We start from the raw sequence: 22,273 nt of genomic DNA, 5'->3' as shown, positions 1-22,273 counted from the left end.
CATAGATTTTTACCAAAACCTAATCAAATCTGCGCATTGGCCCAGAGCATCTATGCACCAAGTTTCATCAAAAACTGATGTATGGTGCTTGAGATATCAGTGGAACAGGCGGACACACACACACACACACACACACACACACACATACAGACACACTAACTGCAAAGACTCCCTTTTTGTGCTTCGCACACGGGAATCAAACATGGCCATCACAAAAAACGAGCATGTGGAGTTCATATTAATTTTGAGAAGAATTAGCAAAAGTTGATTCGATAAAGATGAAAAACAAATTGATGTGCATAAGTCTTCCTTCCATTATGACTTATTTTTGTACATTTTGTGAAGTGGTTTCAAATGATTATGGACGAGAACTCAAGACACTGCTGAGGACTAAGAAGACTTACTGTACCGGTAATAGGTGATGATTGTGGCAATTTCAATCAATCTTTGTATATTTATAATACTGTATACATTCTGTTACAGGTTCACATTTTTTCTCTTAAAATGATGGCTGCTGTTTTGTTTTTCTTACGACAGTATGTTCATCCCTATCCATCTGGATCAAAGTTAATAGTGTGTAAAACCTTGATTTTTTTTTTAAGCTTAATCTAAATTAAGTGTTAATTTTGAAAACCAAAATAAATCTTATTTTTGTCTCATAGAATTCAACATCAATCAAGTCCTGCCAGCACATGACAATGAATTAAATGTTGATTCAGTTGCACTGTACGATGTGAGAATAGTTTCTGTATTCACTAAATGCATTATTATTTTGATGACAGATCTGGCACTTAGAAGACCTAGGTGATTGATTGATACCACCTAAAATTTTACAAGAGCTAATCTCAAGCCATTTAATGTAGCAGAAGGGAAAATTTTATTTTTTTCTTAAAACGGTTATTTTTGACGTTAATGCAGCATCTTAGCTTTTCAAAAGAATGAAATTTCAGAAAGACACTGCCCAAATCAGTTTTTTTTCAAATGCTAACACAAATAACTGCAATTTCGTGGATATTTGCATAATGTTCATCCTTGGGATGGCTTACACGATATAACAGTATACTCTGTTGACAATTTTGATATGACGAGTGATAAGCTTCCTGTCGCAAATATTGCATATTTATCCTAACGTCCATTTTAGCAGTACTGTTGGTTAAGACTTCAAAGAAATATGGTCATAACTTTGTGAATTTTTTCTTAAAGCATTTTTTTTATTGTGTTCTATTTTTTCAAGTCAATATTCCCTTGGGCTTTCGAAACATGTACGCTAAATTACAGTTCTGAATAAGACAACAAACAGAATGCTTATTCTAAAACGTCATCAAACCCTTCTCGCTACCTAGAATATAAATCAACCTAGTACATTGGTACCCTTGTAGTACAGAGTGGAGTCAGATCATGATGAACTTTGGGGAAAAATTGGAATATCAACAAATCAAGATATTATGAATCGTTAGACGTCTTGTGCCGAAACACCATCTATTTGTCTGTAAAATGCCACAAAGGACAGACAGGTATCAACATCTCAACGCAGCATACATGAAAGAACAACATGAGGACGAGCCGCAGCCCCTTCCACAGACAGATGTATTCAAGAGTTTGTGAGATGCATCATTTTAAAAGTTGAAATGAACATTCTCAACCATTTTTTCAGCAAGATATATTTTATTTGTAAACTGCAATGTCTAGATCTGCACAGCAGCTATCGCATACAAATTACAGAGACGCAGGTATATGTAACAATTTATAAGAATGGTCCATATAAACAAAAGTAGTAGCTAGTTCCAACTACTTGAGGGCATAGACATGCTTTTTTATCCTAAGTGTATAATATGCAACATTTACTCAACTATGCAATCTCTATTATTTAACATTACAGCCTGTAAAACTATCAGTTTATAGCATTAGGCTTTTTTTATCCAGTTCAAATATTGGTCCACTTAATATGCAAATGTAAAAAAAAAAACAGTCCTTATTTGCTCCTCTCGCGAAATTAATAAATAGTAATCTGCAAATTTGTGATTATGAAATCTCAATCAATATCATGTGCACAAATGTAGGAACATTATTTGTAACAGTACCAAAATAAACATGTATCAGGCAGCAACGTGTGGGTCGGCAAAGATTCTCAAGAATAAAATGGGTCTGAATAAATAACATATTAACATGTACAAAATGCGCATGAAATGCTTAGAGAGTCTTGCCAAGAGTTTCCGTAAATTCGTTGTGATTGAGTTTTCAGCACTATCAAGTCACAACCGAATTAAGATTTCTTTCTGGTAAAGCCATTAGGTTCTTTGTTTCATAATTCATTGGATTATCCTTGAATTCACGTTGTCGCAGTGTCCAAAAGAACCAGAAGCAGAAGTTGTATTTAAGGTGCACCTGAAGCAGAATTCGAAACAGGATTTTTGCTGCCAACAGAAAAAAAACATACCGTAATGCTCGCTGAAAGGCAAAATATTTAACACTTGATCCTATACATATACAGGTACTTGCGATTACCATAACAACTGCATTACATGTAGGTTTAGGGCCCAATTTACTTCAAAATGCTTTCAAAAAAATTTAGATGACAGTATGAACAGTGGAAACATTGATTGATATGTCCCTATAGGGATCTTTTGATGTTGATTTCACCCAACTAATTCAATCAAGTAATGATGCACAAAAAAACAGTAAAAAAAAGTTGGCTGGCAATTTTGCTGTTTTAGTGTATAAAACATTATTACACCAGTCACAGTAATACTAAAATAGTGAATGTTAACCTTGTTGTTCTCTTACCATGGCAACTTACAATACATGCAGAAAACATTGTAAATGGTTTTATCACAAATTATACCTCAACACATCTAACATCAATCTTGAATCAGGCTACAATAAACAAAAGAATTGAATTTGAAGGAACCCTTGTGTGCTGGAGGTTATGGCAGAAAGCATGAAGTAGATAAAGGAAATGTTATTAAAACCTAACAAGAAGCTTGTGGTTTGAGATGTACACTGATCTGATCCACTGTATCAAAACTGATAATATAACAAAACTCTTTAAATACAGTACAGCAAAAGAAATACATTTGATTTTGTATCTGAGGGAACATTGGCAGATCACTATTCTAATTAGGTGATTAATATACACAGAGTTCAAGCTGTAACTTATCATGACACTGTAGAGTAACTCAGAGCAATCTAATCATGGCTCGCATAAATTAAAACAGGGTATCATCACAATAATTTATTCATGGCACAAAATAATTAACATTAAAGAATTTCAAGCAAAAAACTAATTAGGTTTTTGAATTATCCCAGGATATCTTTCATTCAAAACTGACGAATAGTCAGTCAAGACACACATACACACAGACATGGTAACCACAAAGACTCCCTCTGTGTGCTAATTCACACATGGAAGTAAAAAATGGAGCGGTACGAAGACCACAGCACTGCAGGTAGCACATCAATGATTTAACAGATGAATTAATAGGTATCATTCCACTTTAGCAAACACTACTGCCACTCGTGATGGTATGTATATCTGGAACAAAAGAGAAATAGAAATGAAAAATAGTCTATATTAGTGTATATTACATCGTAAACAGGTGAAAATTGCTCAAGATGGCAGTGATGTTGTTGACACATGGTTGAGAACAACTTCATAATAAGTGTTAAAAATTACTGCATGTTCCAAATTTGAAATTATGTGTTTTAGCAGTTTTACACACACAGTTACATACCATGAAAAAAAAAAAGTTTGAGCTTTTCTATTTTCTCTATTGCTCTAACTTATGCTGAGGACATACCCCCGGTAGATGCTATATGTCTATGGTCAAAATAGGTAATATTTTTATGGGTCAGTACATGTATACAACAAATGTAAAAGTTGGTTTACATTCACTTTTATTTATATGATACACACTCCTGTTAATGGTGTATTTTTATTCCAAGTTAATAAAATTTCTAGCACAGTCAGATATGGCAGGTTATGCACAGTTTCTTATAGTTGTTTTTATCTATAAAATGCTATCGAGCCCCACTTACCAATAGTGAATGTTGTCTGTTATTCCACTGTTCATTGAACGTGAAGTGATCTGTATTATGGTCAATTAGTTTATGGCCACCAAATTCTTCTGAATCACTGTCTAAAACTATTTTATATCTGAGAGAATATCACATCAAGGAAAAAGTATAAGATAATTGATTAATTTATCAAATTAAAACAAATGATTGAATCTTTCCAGCTTTGCAAAAGTAATGGTTGCTTATTATTATTCATAATAAGATTAATATTTACAATTATTAATTAGCATTCATAAGTTTCACCAATAAAATCTGTATTGAAGCCACATTCCTGATAGAAGTCGCACCCATTCTACTTGAAGAATGGAGAATCAATCATTCATCATTTCTCATATGTGTAGATGCTCTAATAGAAGCCACATCCCCTCTGATGCATTGTACCATTTTAATAGAGGTTGCATCTTCTAATACAGATTTTACAGTACCTGTCTGCCAATTCATCTGTCCATCTTTTCATTTCATCTCAGACATGCATAAGCCAATCAGATTCACCAGATCTATGAAGTTTCACACCCAGAATAAAGATGGCCGACCAGTGTCACATGACGACCAATGTGAAGATTTGTATTTTGTTACATAACAGATGAAATTAGATTTTTCATTAAAATATACAAGCAACCTGACAGTCGAAAAAACTCCTCTGCTTTAGCAGAGGGCAGTCTTGCAATAATAATTGCATGCAACTACAATTGCCTCAACTCCTATGTTTCGATCTTATCACTGATAAGGATAAATTGAAGAGTACCCAAGTAGGGGATTTATCAACTCCGGTTGTCTGTGAATTAGTAGAGTGTTCCCCTAATGTCACATATACCAAATATCAAAGCAATTGGAGGAGTGATTTTCAAGAAAAAGTCAAAAATAGCATTTTCACCAAAGGTGACAAAAATATTCACTAAAATTGAAGAATTGAATATATATATCTTCTCTGAAAGTTCAAATCTTATAGAGGGTCCACCCAAAGTACTTATATACAAAATATAAAACCAATCATAAAAAAAGTTGAAAATAAATTTCAACAAGAAGTTGTTTGAAAAAGAAAGTTGACGTAAGGAACAGACAATCACATATACCAAGAGCAAATAAAGTAGAATAACAAAGGATACTTTCCTGGTGTGTGCACACCAACACGGTAATCAGAATAGCTCTGAGTAGGGTGGAAATTGAAAGCAAATAACAAGCCTGCTCTTTCAAATACAATTACTTTATCTGATTCATGTTTCGTACTGACATAGGCCTGAAAGAAAAATGTTGTAGAATATATGATGTCAACATTCTCTGGTTGCCAGGGAAGGAAACATTCATGATGAGTGATACATTTCACTAGTGCTAATTACTAAAATAACATCAATGAACCTTTAATATAAATGGCTGACGAAATCTCACTAAGAGTGAAAGGAACAGATGATTTATTTTCACCTATCATATTATCTCTTGTCGATTATGTTCACTGTAACCATGGTAATTGGAACAGTAGATATGATCAACAGATCAGAATAGAACATTATTTGAGGGACAAAACACAAGTAACGTGGTAGTCTCACTTTCAACAAGATCTTGGCGGCCATTTTAACATCTAATGTTGATCTGAGATCCAAATAAAAGTGACCTTTTATTGTCTGATCACGCCCATGCATAAACTATACCCACATTGCAAGTATTTTTTGCTTTAACCTTTTTCCCACCATGACCAGTTCCCTCACAAATTCACAAAATAATCATAGTTCTATATTTTCCTTCAGAAGATTGAGACAAAATTAGCCACATTCTTTGCATAAAAACTAAAATTCACTCAAATTTTGTCAAAATTACGATTTATTTCCTTCAGCGAAAATAGTGAAAATTAATTCCAAGCGAAAATAAAGTATTCTACAGTACATTAAAATGAACTATTAGAGGTGATCTTAAAGGAGCTTTAATAAACATACATTAAAGTAAACAATATGGAGAGGCACGTTACCGGTAAGTCTTAGTGGGATTGGCATGTCTTACCTGTGCACTTGACAACCATTGGTATTTATCTTCTAGTTCATTCATTGCTCTGTCAAAATTATTCAGATATTTGTATTTCAGGTTGTCATCATCGAGGACATTCCACTGCCTCCTGGCATAGTGATAGCTGTTGTTGTTACCAGGACGGGGGAAATCCAACCACTCAGGATGACCAAACTCATTCCCTGTGTATAAAGATGTACGAATGGTAAGAGACTTTCAGAAATACAGCTGTGTTATTATAGTTGACAATTTGACAGTGAAAAACTTTCAATACAACCAAAACAGACGAACTTGTCTTATTTAAAACTACTTTTAATTTCATGCAACATTTGTTGCAAATCAGAGTAAAAAAAAAACTTGTTAAAGTTTAAAGTTTCGAATATTCTTGTGCTAGTCGACACTTTTGCCATTTTTTGTTATTTTGGTGGCAACTAGTCTCCAATATTTTCATGAAGTTTATATAGTCCTCTTATGATATTATTGGTGCCAGAAATTTAACTTTTTATAATATATGTACACCATTGTAACCAGAGTATAATGCATCTTTGTAACCATGTTGTATGCATTGCTACCTGACGGGTGGCAAAATGGTTAAAATAGAAAAAGTGTACATTCTGCCTGCTTGCCAGGTTCGTGGCATTTGTATTTGGGAGAATGACATTTTTTTCAAAGGGAACATAAAAACTGTCACATGTAATGTTCCAATCCACAGTGCCAGGGAACGATAGTATGATTGGTAAATAAATAAATAAATAAATAAATAAATAAATAAATAAACAAACAAACAAAAAAATAAATAAATAAAACACTACCAAAACAAACAAACAAATAAATAAATAACACTGGCTAAACAAACAAACACTGCAAAAGGTATCAATGATGTCAATCACTTTAATGACGTAAAACATGCTAGCATATCTTGAATGAAATGAAGTGGATTGGAAACAAACCATACCTATAAAATTGAGCCATGCTTCCCCACCAAGCGCATGAGTTATCAATCGTATCATCTTATGCAATGCAATGCCACGATCTATAATCATACTTGTCGGCGCCAACGTTGACATGTGAGTGTACATTTCCTTGTCCATTAACCAGAATGCTAATGTCTTGTCACCAACCAGCGCTTGGTCATGTGACTCGGCATAAGCAACAGTCTTTTCACCATGGCGTCGGTTTGTCAATGTGTGTACGATATTACCCAAGTTCCATTGGTCATCACTGAATTCTTTTAAGAGCTTCAAGAATGGAAAAAATAGCACAAAATGTAATGTTTGTAAGCAAATATTAGGAGGGTTAGAAGTAAGTACTGATCAAGTATATGTTGAGTACAGGCAATTTATGCAAGACCTATAAAAAAAAAAAACACTTCTACGAAAAAATATAATAATTGTAATTTCCACGACTGCTAGATATGAAATGAACATCATACACTGTGCAATATATCACATTTTCAACCAATCACCATGCATACATGAATACTCAATATTTGGATGTTAGATTGACCACATACCTTAATCCATTTATCAGGAATTGCCATTGCTAATCTGTAATCAAATCCTCCGCCACCTTCTTCTACCGGTCTACATAATCCAGGCATTCCAGAGACATCCTTGTCAAATAAAGAAATAGAATAGCAATGATATAACAATGAAATCATTGATTGCTTTGACCTAAATGTGCACCATAGAATCATACAAACAACTTGAATCAAGAAAAATAATATATATAAGAACATGTTCTTGGCTACACATGTTTCCAAGCATACGGTAATACTCACAGATGTGCAAGAATGTAGCAGAGGTAATTCCATCAATATTGTACTATCTAAACAACATCAATGCTCAGAACACTGCTGGGTTTACTCTTCTTTCTCACAGTAAACTGAACAGACATATCAAGTCAGTCAGTCATGTAATGATTCTTAGAGAAAGTTAAAGATGATGCAAGTATATTTTATGGAAACCCACCACCATACCTTACGAACTGATCATCAGATTTCAAGTTAAGCTCACATATTTATCCATACCTCGAAAAACTTTAATGTATGACATACTAAATGAGTTATTGTAGCCAAAAAAAGTTAATAACAGAAAAGACAATGACAACGAAAACAATTTTTGCTTCACATCCATTTCTCTGAATCTATGATAAGGCGAAGTAAAAACAAAAGTAAGTTTAAATTGAATAGAGAAACAAAACAATGAAAATAACATACATGACATATAAAATACTAAAATTGAAATCATCTTTCATCATTTTTGACTTTGTACACCGAAAGTGGTGGTCACTAGTCACATTAGACAGGTGCTCTTTATATACAGGTTACTTGCCTCAAGGTGGTCAATATGTGGTTTTTATTATAATAGGTTTTACTGTACTAAGTACAATGAAATCAGTGTAAAACATGATTGATGACAAATTGGTTCTCCAGGTCTACTTTTGGGATAGGTTAAATTGATAGAGAAACACTGGCGTCCATCTCAGGATTGGATAAAAGCTTACAATTTATCAGGTATAATGTTCAGGAAATGTAGAAAGCAGTCAGATACTTGAATTTTGAATGGAAATTTCTCAGGCGACATACAGACATAGCATGGATTTCCAGTTAAGGCCTGGATCAAAGTCACAGAGTTAGAGGACAGATGAAACAAGTCATTGAAAATGACACAGTCCCCATTCAATTTTTGAAAGTTCTCTTTATTCTAGTCATATTAAAGCGAAGGGATTGTTGCAAGCGTGTCCTTGAAACTTGAGTTCCAAGTGACAAATACAACAGATTGTTTATTTACATCAAATTCGAACATGTGTTGCTAACGACCCCACCAGTTTAAGACATAGCAAAGAAAAACATAGATCACAAGTGAAAGTAAAACAAATTGAGGTGCATGTCTACGTTATTGCACTTACTAAAATTGTTTAAAGTATGTTTGAGAAAATGCAAGTTTGAGGATCAGAATGAGGCACTAAAATTACATTACCATTCATCTCATGAATATGAATGTTTGTTGCCATGGTACATGCCCTACCATAAATCTTTACATAGGGCTTACAATGTTAACATATGTGTAATTATCGAATTTGAGATTCTGGGATAGGGAATACAGCAATTGGAACTCTTTGTAATTTTCTTGTTGCGGAAGAAATTGTCATGGACATGTATCCTAACATGTACAATCTATGTACCAAATTTGAATGAAAACTGATAAAGCATGTCCAAAATACGGCATTTTCAAAAAACAAGATGGCTGCCAGTCAGTCATTTTGAATCAAACCACTGAATGTGCATATGTCCCACATAAAGTACTAGGCACATGCAAAGAATGAACGGAATCGGTCCAAAGGATTCTGAATAATGACTCCGGATGCATCAGCTCAGGCATGTCTGAGAAGCAGTTGACATTTTAAAATATAACAAACATGGCTGCAAAGTGGACGTAAGTATATACAACATTATGTGCATACTTGAAGCATATAGGAACAAAAGTCCCCATTTCTGACTTTTGGGAACTAAAAATATGATGCTTCATATATACAGCCATCCATGTTGATGTCCCACCTACATAATAAATTCTGTGACATCTAAAGCTACCAAATGTCAATTCAGCTACAACATAATCTTAATTATGAGATTTAAATTTCTTACCTCAGATATAGTAACGCAGTAGGGATAAAATTTATGTAGCATATAATTGCCTAGCATAAGATAAGTCAGTGATTCGGTATCTGTGGACAAGTCAAAATATTCGTTGTAATCTCCACTAAAGCCGACACCCAACCCATGATGATGGTACAACATTGACGTAACGCCGTCAAAGCGATAACCGTCAAATTGATATTCCTCCATCCACCAACGTAAATTAGAGAGTAGAAAGCGCAACGTCTCCCAGCTGTAGCAGAACAAGAACAGAGAAAAATTAAGAGTGGAAAGCAATTGTGTTTGAAGTGACATTTTATTAATAATCATTGCTCTTCTACAAACCTACCGTAAATCTGTATTAGAAGCCGCATCCCTAATAGAAGTCGCACCCATTATTTTTGAATAATTGAGAATCAAAAATTCACCATTTTTCATGTGTAGATACTCTAATAGAAGCCACATCCTCTCTGTTGCATTCTATCATTTTAATAGAAGCCGCAGCTTCTAATACAGATTTTACAGTATTAATATATTGCATTAGAGTGTGCTGCCACATTATTATGTACTGTAAAACATGTCTCTTAAGCTAGCTTTTTAGCTACTCTGTATTATCATTAATTCAAGAATAGGAGTTCAGTATGTCAATTTCATGTAATAGAAGTGAGGGATGGAAATGAGGTACGATAAATTCAGTGCTGTTATTATTTTAGCAGCAAAGATGCTCAGTGTCTCCACCATGATTTAATCTTCTTTCTTTTGCCAAACCAATAGACGCTAATACTTTAGTCCAGTGGTTGAAGCTAGTAAGAAAGGTTATGATTGTTCTTGAACATGTGAATGATATGACACAGAATGGCTGAAATTGGTCAATATATAAAAATGGAAATGATAATGGTTTAATGACCAATTGATGCAGTAATATAATAGTATGTTTCAGTTACCGGGTAGAGTAATATAATAGTATGTTTCAGTTACCGGGTAGAGTAATATAATAGTATGTTTCAGTTATCCGGTAGAGTAATATAATAGTATGTTTCAGTTACCGGGTAGTGTAACATAATAGTATGTTTCAGTTACCGGGTAGAGTAATATAATAGTATGTTTCAGTTACCGGGTAGAGTAATATAATAGTATGTTTCAATTACCGGGTAGAGTAATATAATAGTATGTTTCAGTTACCGGGTAGAGTGAGATTATGGTATCATTCAGTTACCGGATAGAGTGAGATTATGGTATCATTCAGTTACCCGGTAGAGTGAGATTATGGTATCATTCAGTTATCCGGTAGAGTGAGATTATGGTATCATTCAGTTACCCGGAAGAGTGAGATTATGGTATCATTCAGTTATCCGGTAGAGTGAGATTATGGTATCATTCAGTTACCCGGTAGAGTGAGATTATGGTATCATTCAGTTACCGGATAGAGTGAGATTATGGTATCATTCAGTTACAGGATAGAGTGAGATTATGGTATCATTCAGTTACCGGGTAGAGTGAGATTATGGTATCATTCAGTTACAGGATAGAGTGAGACTATGGTATCATTCAGTTACCGGATAGAGTGAGATTATGGTATCATTCAGTTACGGGGTAGAGTGAGATTATGGTATCATTCAGTTACAAGATAGAGTGAGATTATGGTATCATTCAGTTACCGCATAGAGTGAGATTATGGTATCATTCAGTTACCGCATAGAGTGAGATTATGGTATCATTCAGTTACAGGGTAGAGTGAGATTATGGTATCATTCAGTTACCGGGTAGAGTGAGATTATGGTATCATTCAGTTACCCGGTAGAGTGAGATTATGGTATCATTCAGTTACCGGATAGAGTGAGATTATGGTATCATTCAGTTACCGGATAGAGTGAGATTATGGTATCATTCAGTTACCGGATAGAGTGAGATTATGGTATCATTCAGTTACCGGGTAGAGTGAGATTATGGTATCATTCAGTTACAGGACAGAGTGAGACTATGGTGTCATTCAGTTACCGGGTAGAGTGAGATTATGGTATCATTCAGTTACAAGATAGAGTGAGATTATGGTATCATTCAGTTACAGGGTAGAGTGAGATTATGGTATCATTCAGTTACCGGGTAGAGTGAGATTATGGTATCATTCAGTTACCGGGTAGAGTGAGATTATGGTATCATTCAGTTACCCGGTAGAGTGAGATTATGGTATCATTCAGTTACCGGATAGAGTGAGATTATGGTATCATTCAGTTACCGGGTAGAGTGAGATTATGGTATCATTCAGTTACAGGACAGAGTGAGACTATGGTATCATTCAGTTACCGGGTAGAGTGAGATTATGGTATCATTCAGTTACCGGGTAGAGTGAGATTATGGTATCATTCAGTTACAGGATCGAGTGAGATTATGGTATCATTCAGTTACCGGGTAGAGTGAGATTATGGTATCATTCAGTTACTGGATAGAGTGAGATTATGGTATAATTCAGTTACCGGATAGAGTGAGATTATGATATCATTCAGTTACCAGGTAGAGTGAGATTATGGTATCATGCAGTTACTGGATAGAGTGAGATTATGGTATCATTCAGTTACCGGGTAGAGTGAGATTATGGTATCATTCAGTTACCGGATAGAGTGAGATTATGGTATCATTCAGTTACCGGATAGAGTGAGATTATGGTATCATTCAGTTACCGGATAGAGTGAGATTATGGTATCATTCAGTTACCGGGTAGAGTGAGATTATGGTATCATTCAGTTACCGGATAGAGTGAGATTATGGTATCATTCAGTTACCGGATAGAGTGAGATTACGGTATCATTCCGTTACTGGATAGAGTGAGATTATGGTATCATTCAGTTACCGGATAGAGTGAGATTATGTTATCATTCAGTTACCGGATAGAGTGAGATTAAGGTATCATTCAGTTACCGGATAGAGTGAGATTATGGTATCATTCAGTTACAGGATAGAGTGAGATTATGGTATCATTCAGTTACCGGGTAGAGTGAGATTATGGTATCATTCAGTTACCGGATAGAGTGAGATTATGGTATAATTCAGTTACCGGATAGAGTGAGATTATGATATCATTCAGTTACCAGGTAGAGTGAGATTATGGTATCATGCAGTTACTGGATAGAGTGAGATTATGGTATCATTCAGTTACCGGGTAGAGTGAGATTATGGTATCATTCAGTTACCGGGTAGAGTGAGATTATGGTATCATTCAGTTACCGGATAGAGTGAGATTATGGTATCATTCAGTTACCGGATAGAGTGAGATTATGTTATCATTCAGTTACCGGATAGAGTGAGATTACGGTATCATTCCGTTACTGGATAGAGTGAGATTATGGTATCATTCAGTTACCGGATAGAGTGAGATTATGGTATCATTCAGTTACCGGATAGAGTGAGATTATGGTATCATTCAGTTACCGCATAGAGTGAGATTACGGTATCATTCCGTTACTGGATAGAGTGAGATTATGTATCATTCCGTTACTGGATAGAGTGAGATTATGTATCATTCAGTTACCGGATAGAGTGAGATTAAGGTATCATTCAGTTACCGGATAGAGTGAGATTATGGTATCATTCAGTTACCGGATAGAGTGAGATTATGGTATCATTCAGTTACTGGATAGAGTGAGATTATGGTATCATTCAGTTACCGGATAGAGTGAGATTATGGTATCATTCAGTTACCGGGTAGAGTGAGATTATGTTATCATTCAGTTACAGGATAGAGTGAGATTATGGTATCATTCAGTTACTGGATAGAGTGAGATTATGTATCATTCAGTTACAGGATAGAGTGAGATTAAGGTATCATTCAGTTACTGGATAGAGTGAGATTATGATATCATTCAGTTACCGGGTAGAGTGAGATTATGGTATCATTCAGTTACCGGGTAGAGTGAGATTATGGTATCATTCAGTTACTGGATAGAGTGAGATTATGGTATCATTCAGTTACTGGATAGAGTGAGATTATGGTATCATTCAGTTACTGGATAGAGTGAGATTATGGTATCATTCAGTTACTGGATAGAGTGAGATTATGGTATCATTCAGTTACTGGATAGAGTGAGATTATGGTATCATTCAGTTACTGGATAGAGTGAGATTAAAGTATCATTCAGTTACTGGATAGAGTGAGATTATGGTATCATTCAGTTACCGGGTAGAGTGAGATTATGGTATCATTCAGTTACTGGATAGAGTGAGATTATGGTATCATTCAGTTACTGGATAGAGTGAGATTATGGTATCATTCAGTTACTGGATAGAGTGAGATTAAAGTATCATTCAGTTACTGGATAGAGTGAGATTATGGTATCATTCAGTTACCGGGTAGAGTGAGATTATGTTATCATTCAGTTACAGGATAGAGTGAGATTAAGGTATCATTCAGTTACTGGATAGAGTGAGATTATGGTATCATTCAGTTACCGGGTAGAGTGAGATTATGGTATCATTCAGTTACCGGATAGAGTGAGATTATGGTATCATTCAGTTACTGGATAGAGTGAGATTATGGTATCATTCAGTTACCGGATAGAGTGAGATTAAAGTATCATTCAGTTACTGGATAGAGTGAGATTATGGTATCATTCAGTTACCGGATAGAGTGAGATTAAAGTATCATTCAGTTACCGGGTAGAGTGAGATTAAAGTATCATTCAGTTACCGGGTAGAGTGAGATTAAAGTATCATTCAGTTACTGGATAGAGTGAGATTATGGTATCATTCAGTTACCGGATAGAGTGAGATTAAAGTATCATTCAGTTACCGGGTAGAGTGAGATTATGGTATCATTCAGTTACCGGGTAGAGTGAGATTAAAGTATCATTCAGTTACTGGATAGAGTGAGATTATGGTATCATTCAGTTACCGGATAGAGTGAGATTAAAGTATCATTCAGTTACCGGGTAGAGTGAGATTAAAGTATCATTCAGTTACCGGGTAGAGTGAGATTAAAGTATCATTCAGTTACCGGGTAGAGTGAGATTAAAGTATCATTCAGTTACCGGATAGAGTGAGATTATGGTATCATTCAGTTACCGGATAGAGTGAGATTAAAGTATCATTCAGTTACCGGGTAGAGTGAGATTAAAGTATCATTCAGTTACCGGGTAGAGTGAGATTAAAGTATCATTCAGTTACCGGGTAGAGTGAGATTAAAGTATCATTCAGTTACCGGGTAGATTGAGATTAAAGTATCATTCAGTTACTGGATAGAGTGAGATTACTATACATTTCAATTACCGTGTTAAAGTGAGATTACGGTATGTTTCAATTACTGGGTATTCCAATATGTTTCAGTTCCAAGTAGAGTGAGTTTACAGTATGTTTCAGTTATTTGGTAGTGAAACATAAGATTAACTGATTAATAAATGATTCACTTTGCATGTTGTTTACTGCTGTCTGATTTCACAGCACTTTTACATATTTAACCAGAAAATGCCCAGAATTAAGCAAAGGTTTTGTGCAACATTTTTTCAGTTAAAATATGATCTGATCAACATTTGACAGTAGATTAAAGAGACGCACAGTGACTACACAACACGTGTCAAATACATTGTTTGTTTACATGGAATTCAAACATCACTGCACAAGGACTACCAGCCTTTAAGCTAGAAATATAATATTTGATGGTTGTTTTTTCCCTGTTTTAGATTATTAGTACTCAGTGAGATTACCTTGGTAGTTTTATAACTTTCTAATCATAGTTATTTTCATAATTTGGAGTGTGATAATATGTAACTCTGTAATTTTATAGTACACCATTGGTGTACATGTTGTGGCATTGTTGGCAGTCGCCAAGATATCGTTGCTAAAAACAACTGCCAATTTTATCTCAAGAACCAGTATCCCAATTTTGTAGATTGCTGCATAGATTCTATAGACTGCTAACTCAGTAGTATATAATAATCTAAGATGGTTGGTGTGACTGAGTTTATTAACTAGGATGGAAAAAATCTGTGATGATCGAGTGAATTTATTGACAAGGACAAACAGACTTGTACAAGTCAATGCTGTACTTACTTATTATAATTGAAAAGTCTGCTGTCCCATAGATTGTGGAAACCACGGGGTCCATCATGAAAGTAATGAGACTGCGATCCATCAAACTCGTTCAATCCATCAGCAACATTCTTACATGCGTGACTGTGTACGACATCTAGTAAGACCACTATGCCCATACTATGAGCGTTGTCAATCAGCTGCTTCAACTCTTCTGGGTTGCCAAAGCGACTGCAGTAGGATGAAACAATATACCAGTAGTACAATGTACTCGCATATTTAAATGCAGAAATCCAAATTACACTTGTACTGTCAGCAACATTTTTGTTTAAAACACTCGGCATGCAAAGTAATATGGATAACAAATGCAACTGTTATTGGTAAGACATTAACCTTACTAATATTTGAAAAGGACAGAGCCATTTTGTAGTTTCAGTTTCGACATCCTAGTCACCAAATCATATGTAGAATTGTCTGTCTGTCCTTCTCATAAAATCAATATACAATGCGATGGATTATTTCATCAAGATGCAAGTCTGACAGCACCAGACACTTGAGTTGTTTTCTGTATAACCAATAGGTGCATCTTGGATTTATTGTAGTAAATACAATAATAAACAGCACAATACATCAGGTTTTAATCAGTTCATGAACCCCATACTTTTCAGCTTTGATATTCAGCCAAGGTACTCAAAATTAAAAGAGCGTTCAACTAAATTGTGTTGATAATACAACTTCAAGGCCTGTGATAACCTGATCTAGATAGGCAGGTTTTACCAGCACGTAACATCATCTGCTGAGTAAAGATTAAAACTTTGACCAAGAAAAGAAACCCACCAGTACCATACAGTAAGTGCACTCTTCACATGTTCTTCTGTATTCTGATTGTTTTTTTCACAACTTTATCATATTACTGTAATTAACTTTTCTACCACCAGACTTTCTCGCCCAAATTTGTCCGCACTATTTTCTTATATTCTTCAATACGTTTGGAAATTACCCTTATTTTGGAGCCAACAGATAAAATTTGAGTAAATTTTCTGTTTTTAATTAAAAAATTTTGCTATTTTTTTCCTCATCACCTGAAGGAAAGTGAAGACTATAAACAGGACTATTTTGTGAATTTTTGATTAAAAGAAGGAACTTGTGGTGAAACGGTTAAGTAACTCATTCAAATGCCATGGGTCAGCAACAGATATCTATGATTGATTTGTCACATCTAATCACCTTACCAATTCAAATTATAACTAATCTCCAAGACATACTTAGATTTTGTATTTAGACTACATGTACATGTACATGTACCCCTATTATTTATGTAGATATTTCTCAAGTACATACAGAAACATTTAGAAATACATCGTTTAATTACTAACCTGGATGCAGCAAAGAAACTGGTTACCTGGTAACCAAAGCTAGCATAGAATGCATGCTCCATAACAGCCATCATCTGAATACAATTGTAACCTGCAATACAAAAAGACATCCCATGTTTTAGTAAATATCATTCTGGTAAAGTCCTCATTAATGCAACTAGCATTATAGATGATAATTGAAGACAGGGTTTAGATAACTATACTGGTATTGATTGAATTGATACATCCAACCAAGCTGTGATGAACTGATCAAAGGCAGGTACAGAGATAAGGGCAGCTACAGTTTGCACAGAATATTCACTGATCACATGTGAATGTGTTCCTGAAAATAATAATGTTTACTTTATGTTGTAGTCTACTCTTTTTCACATAAAATTTTCAGAAAACTAGAAGCAGTAACACATTTTATTTGGTCCAAAATTAAGATTGAATTCAGTGAAATTTACCAAAATTTGAGCAGAAAAAAAATTGTTAGCTCAAGGGGATACCATTTTCTTGTATATAAGTTTTAGTTGACTTGGTACATGTAGTTTGAATTCTGATTGTTTTATTTATATCAGCTTGAGTTTCAGTGTCATCCTTTTATTGAATTTGAACTTCAAGTAGAAAAAAGCAAAAAAAAGCATTTTTTTAAGGTAACATGAAAGCAGTGCACTTACCTTGTTTCTTAATCCTTGGTAGTACATTATGCGAAAAATGTTGGTAACTAGCAATCTTGCCTTCCCAAGACGAGATACCAACATGTGACTCATAAATACGAAGATTGGGTGGGGTAGCTGGACGTGGGTGTTTAAACTGGTACTTTTTATCAGCTGGAGGATCCCAGAATCGACCTTCGTATATCATAGTATCAGCCTGTGTTACATATGGTGCCCATGGCGACAATCTTTCAACCAATTCTGCCGATTTTGTCTCTATGGCAAGCTGAGGATAGATAGAATTTGTCATTTTTTTTATAATAATAATAACAAAATATGAACAATATGACAGTTTTGATATTGCATGTTTCAGTACCTGTAGAATGATGATTTTATTAATATCAAATATGATGTCTTTGCAGTGCATGAAATGGAATTATGAAAATAATAAACCACTGCAAATGCACCTTGATTTACTAGTACAGACCAATAACAACAATTTTTGTATTCATCTGCAATTATTTTACTAAAGGAATACTACTTTCAGACACAGTGCCTTGTGCTTTATTATATTAAGTTTAAATTCCCTCAAAATCTAAATTTATTCTACATTAATATTTGTTTTTATCAGATATGATAATTCAGTGTAAATATCCATGGTTAATATCAACCCAAAATACAAAATAGAAGTCAAATTGCCTCCTTGAATTATAACTATTAAGTTTTCATTGAGTAAATAAAAATGTAACGAGTTTAGAACTTAAAAGTAATCAAATCCTAGGTGATATGTGCATTTAATGTTGTCAAATCTGAACCCGTTATAAATACTGCATGTCAAACCATGAATAATTAATAATGGAGTCAATGTAAACCGAGGTAACTTAATTGTCATGATGTATGATTTGTGAAGTACGTGTAAAGTTTAAAACATGATCTGTCCAGCCAAACATACTAGTGTGGACAGACATATGTAGATGAATCCTACATGGGAAGATGGAAACAATGCACCACACATGACAATGACTTGTGGTGGAGCTATAATTCTGTGCTGTTATTATTTTAGCAGCAAAGATGCTCAGTGTCTCCACCATGATTTAATCTTCTTTCATATGCCAAACCAATAGACACTAATACTTTAGTCCAGTGGTTGAAGTTAGTAAGAAAGTTTATGATTGATCTGTGCACATGATTTGAATGAAATGATGCAAAGCAGCTGAAAGTGGTCAAAATTAAATATGCAGATGAAAAGCAATTGTGGTTCAATTTAAATATTAAATGATGTCAAACAATTAGTTGATGCAACATTTTTAGTTATTTTCTACATGTATGTATGAGTGAAACAGAAAAAAAAAACTTGTGACAAATAATCTGCTAGTCAGTTATTGCTGGTGGGATGAATCAAATTTAAACATGTGCAATGCTATGGTGTTTTACATCACAGTTTATAATAATTGCAAATATTGTATTTACTATACATACAAATAATTCACTGCTTTAATTTTGTAGTGAAAGGGAAACAACATTTTGTTGGAGTGAATTTGTTACTGGTATGTGCCTTAGCCTTTCACCACCAGACTTTCTTGCCCAAATTTTTCTGTACTTTTTTCATATATTCTTGAATATTTCTGGAAATGAACCCTAATTTGGTATTTAATTTATTTTATTTCATTTAATCCAGAGCATTTATGTACCAATTTCATACAAAATCCAATGAGTGGTTCTTTAGATATCAGAAGAACATTCAAGGAACAGCTAAAAATTATCTAACTATGTATCATGCAAATTAGGTAATTAATATGTATGAATTTCAACCAAAATAATATATGGTAATCATTGTCCTAAGTAACTATTAAAAATAGCTAGACGTTTCAAGCAATTCATCAATAGCATAGAAGTAAATGTATATTATTTTTATAACATACTATATATATATCTACTATATATATCACATTTATCAGTCCGAGCAGCATTTATTTATAAATAGATTTCTTGAGATGGATGAGATAGAACGAACAGACACATATACAGACGCACTAACTGCAAAAACTACCATTGTGTGCTTCACACATGGGAGTCAAATAGAATTACAATCCTGCCTAGCTACCCAGTATTTTCTTGAGCAAGTACCCGGAACATTTATTGTTTAAATTTCAGTATTTTGCCTGAATAAATCTCAGTGAATGGTTTGGTTCTTTCTATTGAGTCTGTGACAAACTCACCCATGGAAGAGAATTAATATATTTGTTGGTGTCCAACCGTAATTTTGTGATATACTGATCATGTGACAAGAGTGACAAACCAGTGTAGTATATCTATAGTATGGTGGCAAGTACTGATCTTCTTACCTTGGTGACAGAGTTATGGGGTACAGGGCTCGAACCATCAGCATTAGGGGGTATAGTTAACTCCCAGGTACCAAACTCTCCTTTCTTGAATGGATGCTTTTTGTGGTCCCAATTGTCTACAGAGAAATGTAACCCACTAAAGTTTTAAGTGTTCAAACACGCAGACCTGAATCACATTTGGGAAAAAAATTGTGAAAGAATACATGAAAACAATGCCTGAGATGCGAAAGCAATGAACACACATAAATAGTAATGGTATAACCGAGGGGAAAAAATCTGTCCAGTTTTTTTATTACATTATGTCATTTTCATAAAAAGCCCAATACAATGTACAGAATGGCAACATCTGATGCATTCAGCAATCTAGTAACTTGTATGCACAATTAGTATGGAGCAAACGATAAAGATGATGTTACGCGCCAATTTCTGAGATCGATTATATAACATCATTATCTCGCTGTAACCTGCGACATGAGCTGATGATGAATACTTACTGAATTCTCCCTTTAAATACATGGATTCAGCCGATGGTGCCCATTCCTTACAATAGACTCCACCATTGGGCATTCTGTGCATCCCATAATGCTCATAGCTCCTTGTGAATTTATCCAAGCCTCCATGTTTTTCCTCTATGTTTTTAAGAACTTCAGAAAAACATCCATATCTAGAATCAAATACAGTTGCAGGTGGATGAAATAATGAGCTACATGTAGAATTTTGGAAAGGCCTGACAAGTAGAATTGTCATTTTATCATTTAATGCCCGGTATTTTTAGGTCCTTTTTTGCCACCAGATTTTCTCTTTCAAATTTTTCAGCACATATTCCTCAATATTGCTGGAAACAAAAATTTGAGTCTATTTTTCCCGTTTTTACTCAAAAAATTTGTTTATTTTTGTCACAATCTTTGTAAGAAAAGTGCAGACTATAAATGTAACTATTTGTGATAAAAAAGGTGACTGGTGGTGAAAAAGTGAAATATTTCTGGGAAATTTGTTTTCTAAAAATGATGCAGGTTAGCCTGTTTCTCGTTTTTTAAATTGGCATACAAATTGTCTTTACAAATTGCCATATTTTTGATATTTTTTTTTTTTTTTTTAATTCTGGCAATAACTTTAAAAAAATTGTTACATGAAAATTTGTAACTGCATAAGTGAAGCATTAATATTTGTTCATGGCTTAATAAGTTCTCGCTCAGGTTTGATTCTTAGCAAAAAAATTTTCCACTGCTAAAATCAGTAAATAAATAAGTAAATCATAGTTGTAAACCCGTTGTACTCGTCACGTGATTGATTGGGGACTCCGCGAAGTGCAGCAAATAGAACAGTGGCGTGATCGTGCAGAAAACTGGGATACTTTGGCCGGACATTAACCTCTAAGTTCGTTGACCTACAACTTCAGTCGACGCGTTGCACGACTGAACAGGATAATTTAAAAATGAAAACTGCAATGCACGCCAATAATCGCACACGTAAACGCACAACATACAGTACACGTGTCGATGAACAATGTGCGCTTGGCCACGGTTGCAACCGTGGTTTGGCTAAAAAAAATAACGCGTGCATTTCTACTGATTTAAAATCTGATAAAAAACTCGGATTCCTGGAATAAACCAAATACACTAAAATTTTGATTTGAATTACCTCCTCTTGATTTCTTTCTGGTGCTGTACAAGATATGGATCGAGTTCTAGTAGTCTGTCTAAGTGTGGTACGGTGACTTTGTCGGCGTCGATAAACCATCCTTCCACGGCAGCCATGTTTGCCGGTACGAGGGAGAAGGGCGCCCTCTGGGTAACCTTACGTAAACAAAGTGAAAAGGTCATTTGAGGGTCAACCATTGAGTGAATGAGACAGTACAGTCTGGCTAGAGGGACAGATAACTAAACATTGAATATATTAACCTTTTTAAATTTATTTCCACACAATTATAATAATTACATGACACGCTTTATATATAAGTATTTTTTTTAGTAAATGTCAACAATTGATTGATATATTCGAATAACTCTTGTAACTAGTGTGCCAGAGAGTACTAATATACACGTATTATAGTGCATATACTAGTAAGTTGTAAACAGCGACGATGAATTACAAAAACGCGCATAAATCGGCGCATTAATACTCTAGACAAGATTCCCGATGAGTACAACACATGTATGCGGTGCAACAAAATCATAGCGTTATTTTGCG

General features: G+C 34.5%; 1 protein-coding gene across 1 annotated transcript; it reads right to left on the bottom strand.

The window, feature by feature from the left end:
* Positions 1–1,645: 1,645 nt before the first annotated feature.
* On the bottom strand, positions 1,646–21,872 carry LOC100376863 (1,4-alpha-glucan-branching enzyme-like). Its single transcript, XM_002732807.4, has 13 exons — positions 21,725–21,872; positions 20,578–20,747; positions 20,084–20,199; positions 17,760–18,024; positions 17,101–17,191; positions 15,746–15,955; positions 9,716–9,959; positions 7,583–7,681; positions 7,025–7,307; positions 6,067–6,251; positions 5,181–5,311; positions 4,036–4,153; positions 1,646–3,532 (listed from the first exon to the last, which is right to left on the bottom strand). The coding sequence occupies exons 1-13, from the start codon at positions 21,838–21,840 to the stop codon at positions 3,485–3,487; spliced, it is 2,076 nt and encodes a 691-aa protein (XP_002732853.1). The 5' UTR covers positions 21,841–21,872; the 3' UTR covers positions 1,646–3,484.
* Between the last annotated feature and the right edge of the window lie 401 nt (positions 21,873–22,273).

Source organism: Saccoglossus kowalevskii, chromosome 7, assembly GCF_978046115.1.
Source record: "Saccoglossus kowalevskii chromosome 7, keSacKowa6.1, whole genome shotgun sequence".
Classification (NCBI taxonomy): Eukaryota; Metazoa; Hemichordata; class Enteropneusta; family Harrimaniidae; genus Saccoglossus; species Saccoglossus kowalevskii.
The sequence above is the reverse complement of the archived record's forward strand: the minus strand, read 5'-3'. Positions and strand labels throughout refer to the sequence as shown.

Coding starts and splice junctions, on each gene's coding strand:
- LOC100376863 (XM_002732807.4), bottom strand. CDS start 21,840: ATGGCTGCCGTGGAAGGATGGTTTATCGACGCCGACAAAGTCACCGTA. Junction 20,748..21,724: donor CAGAAAGAAATCAAGAGGAG/GTAATTCAAATC, acceptor ATTTGATTCTAG/ATATGGATGTTTTTCTGAAG. Junction 9,960..15,745: donor AGACTTTTCAATTATAATAA/GTAAGTACAGCA, acceptor GTTCTGCTACAG/CTGGGAGACGTTGCGCTTTC.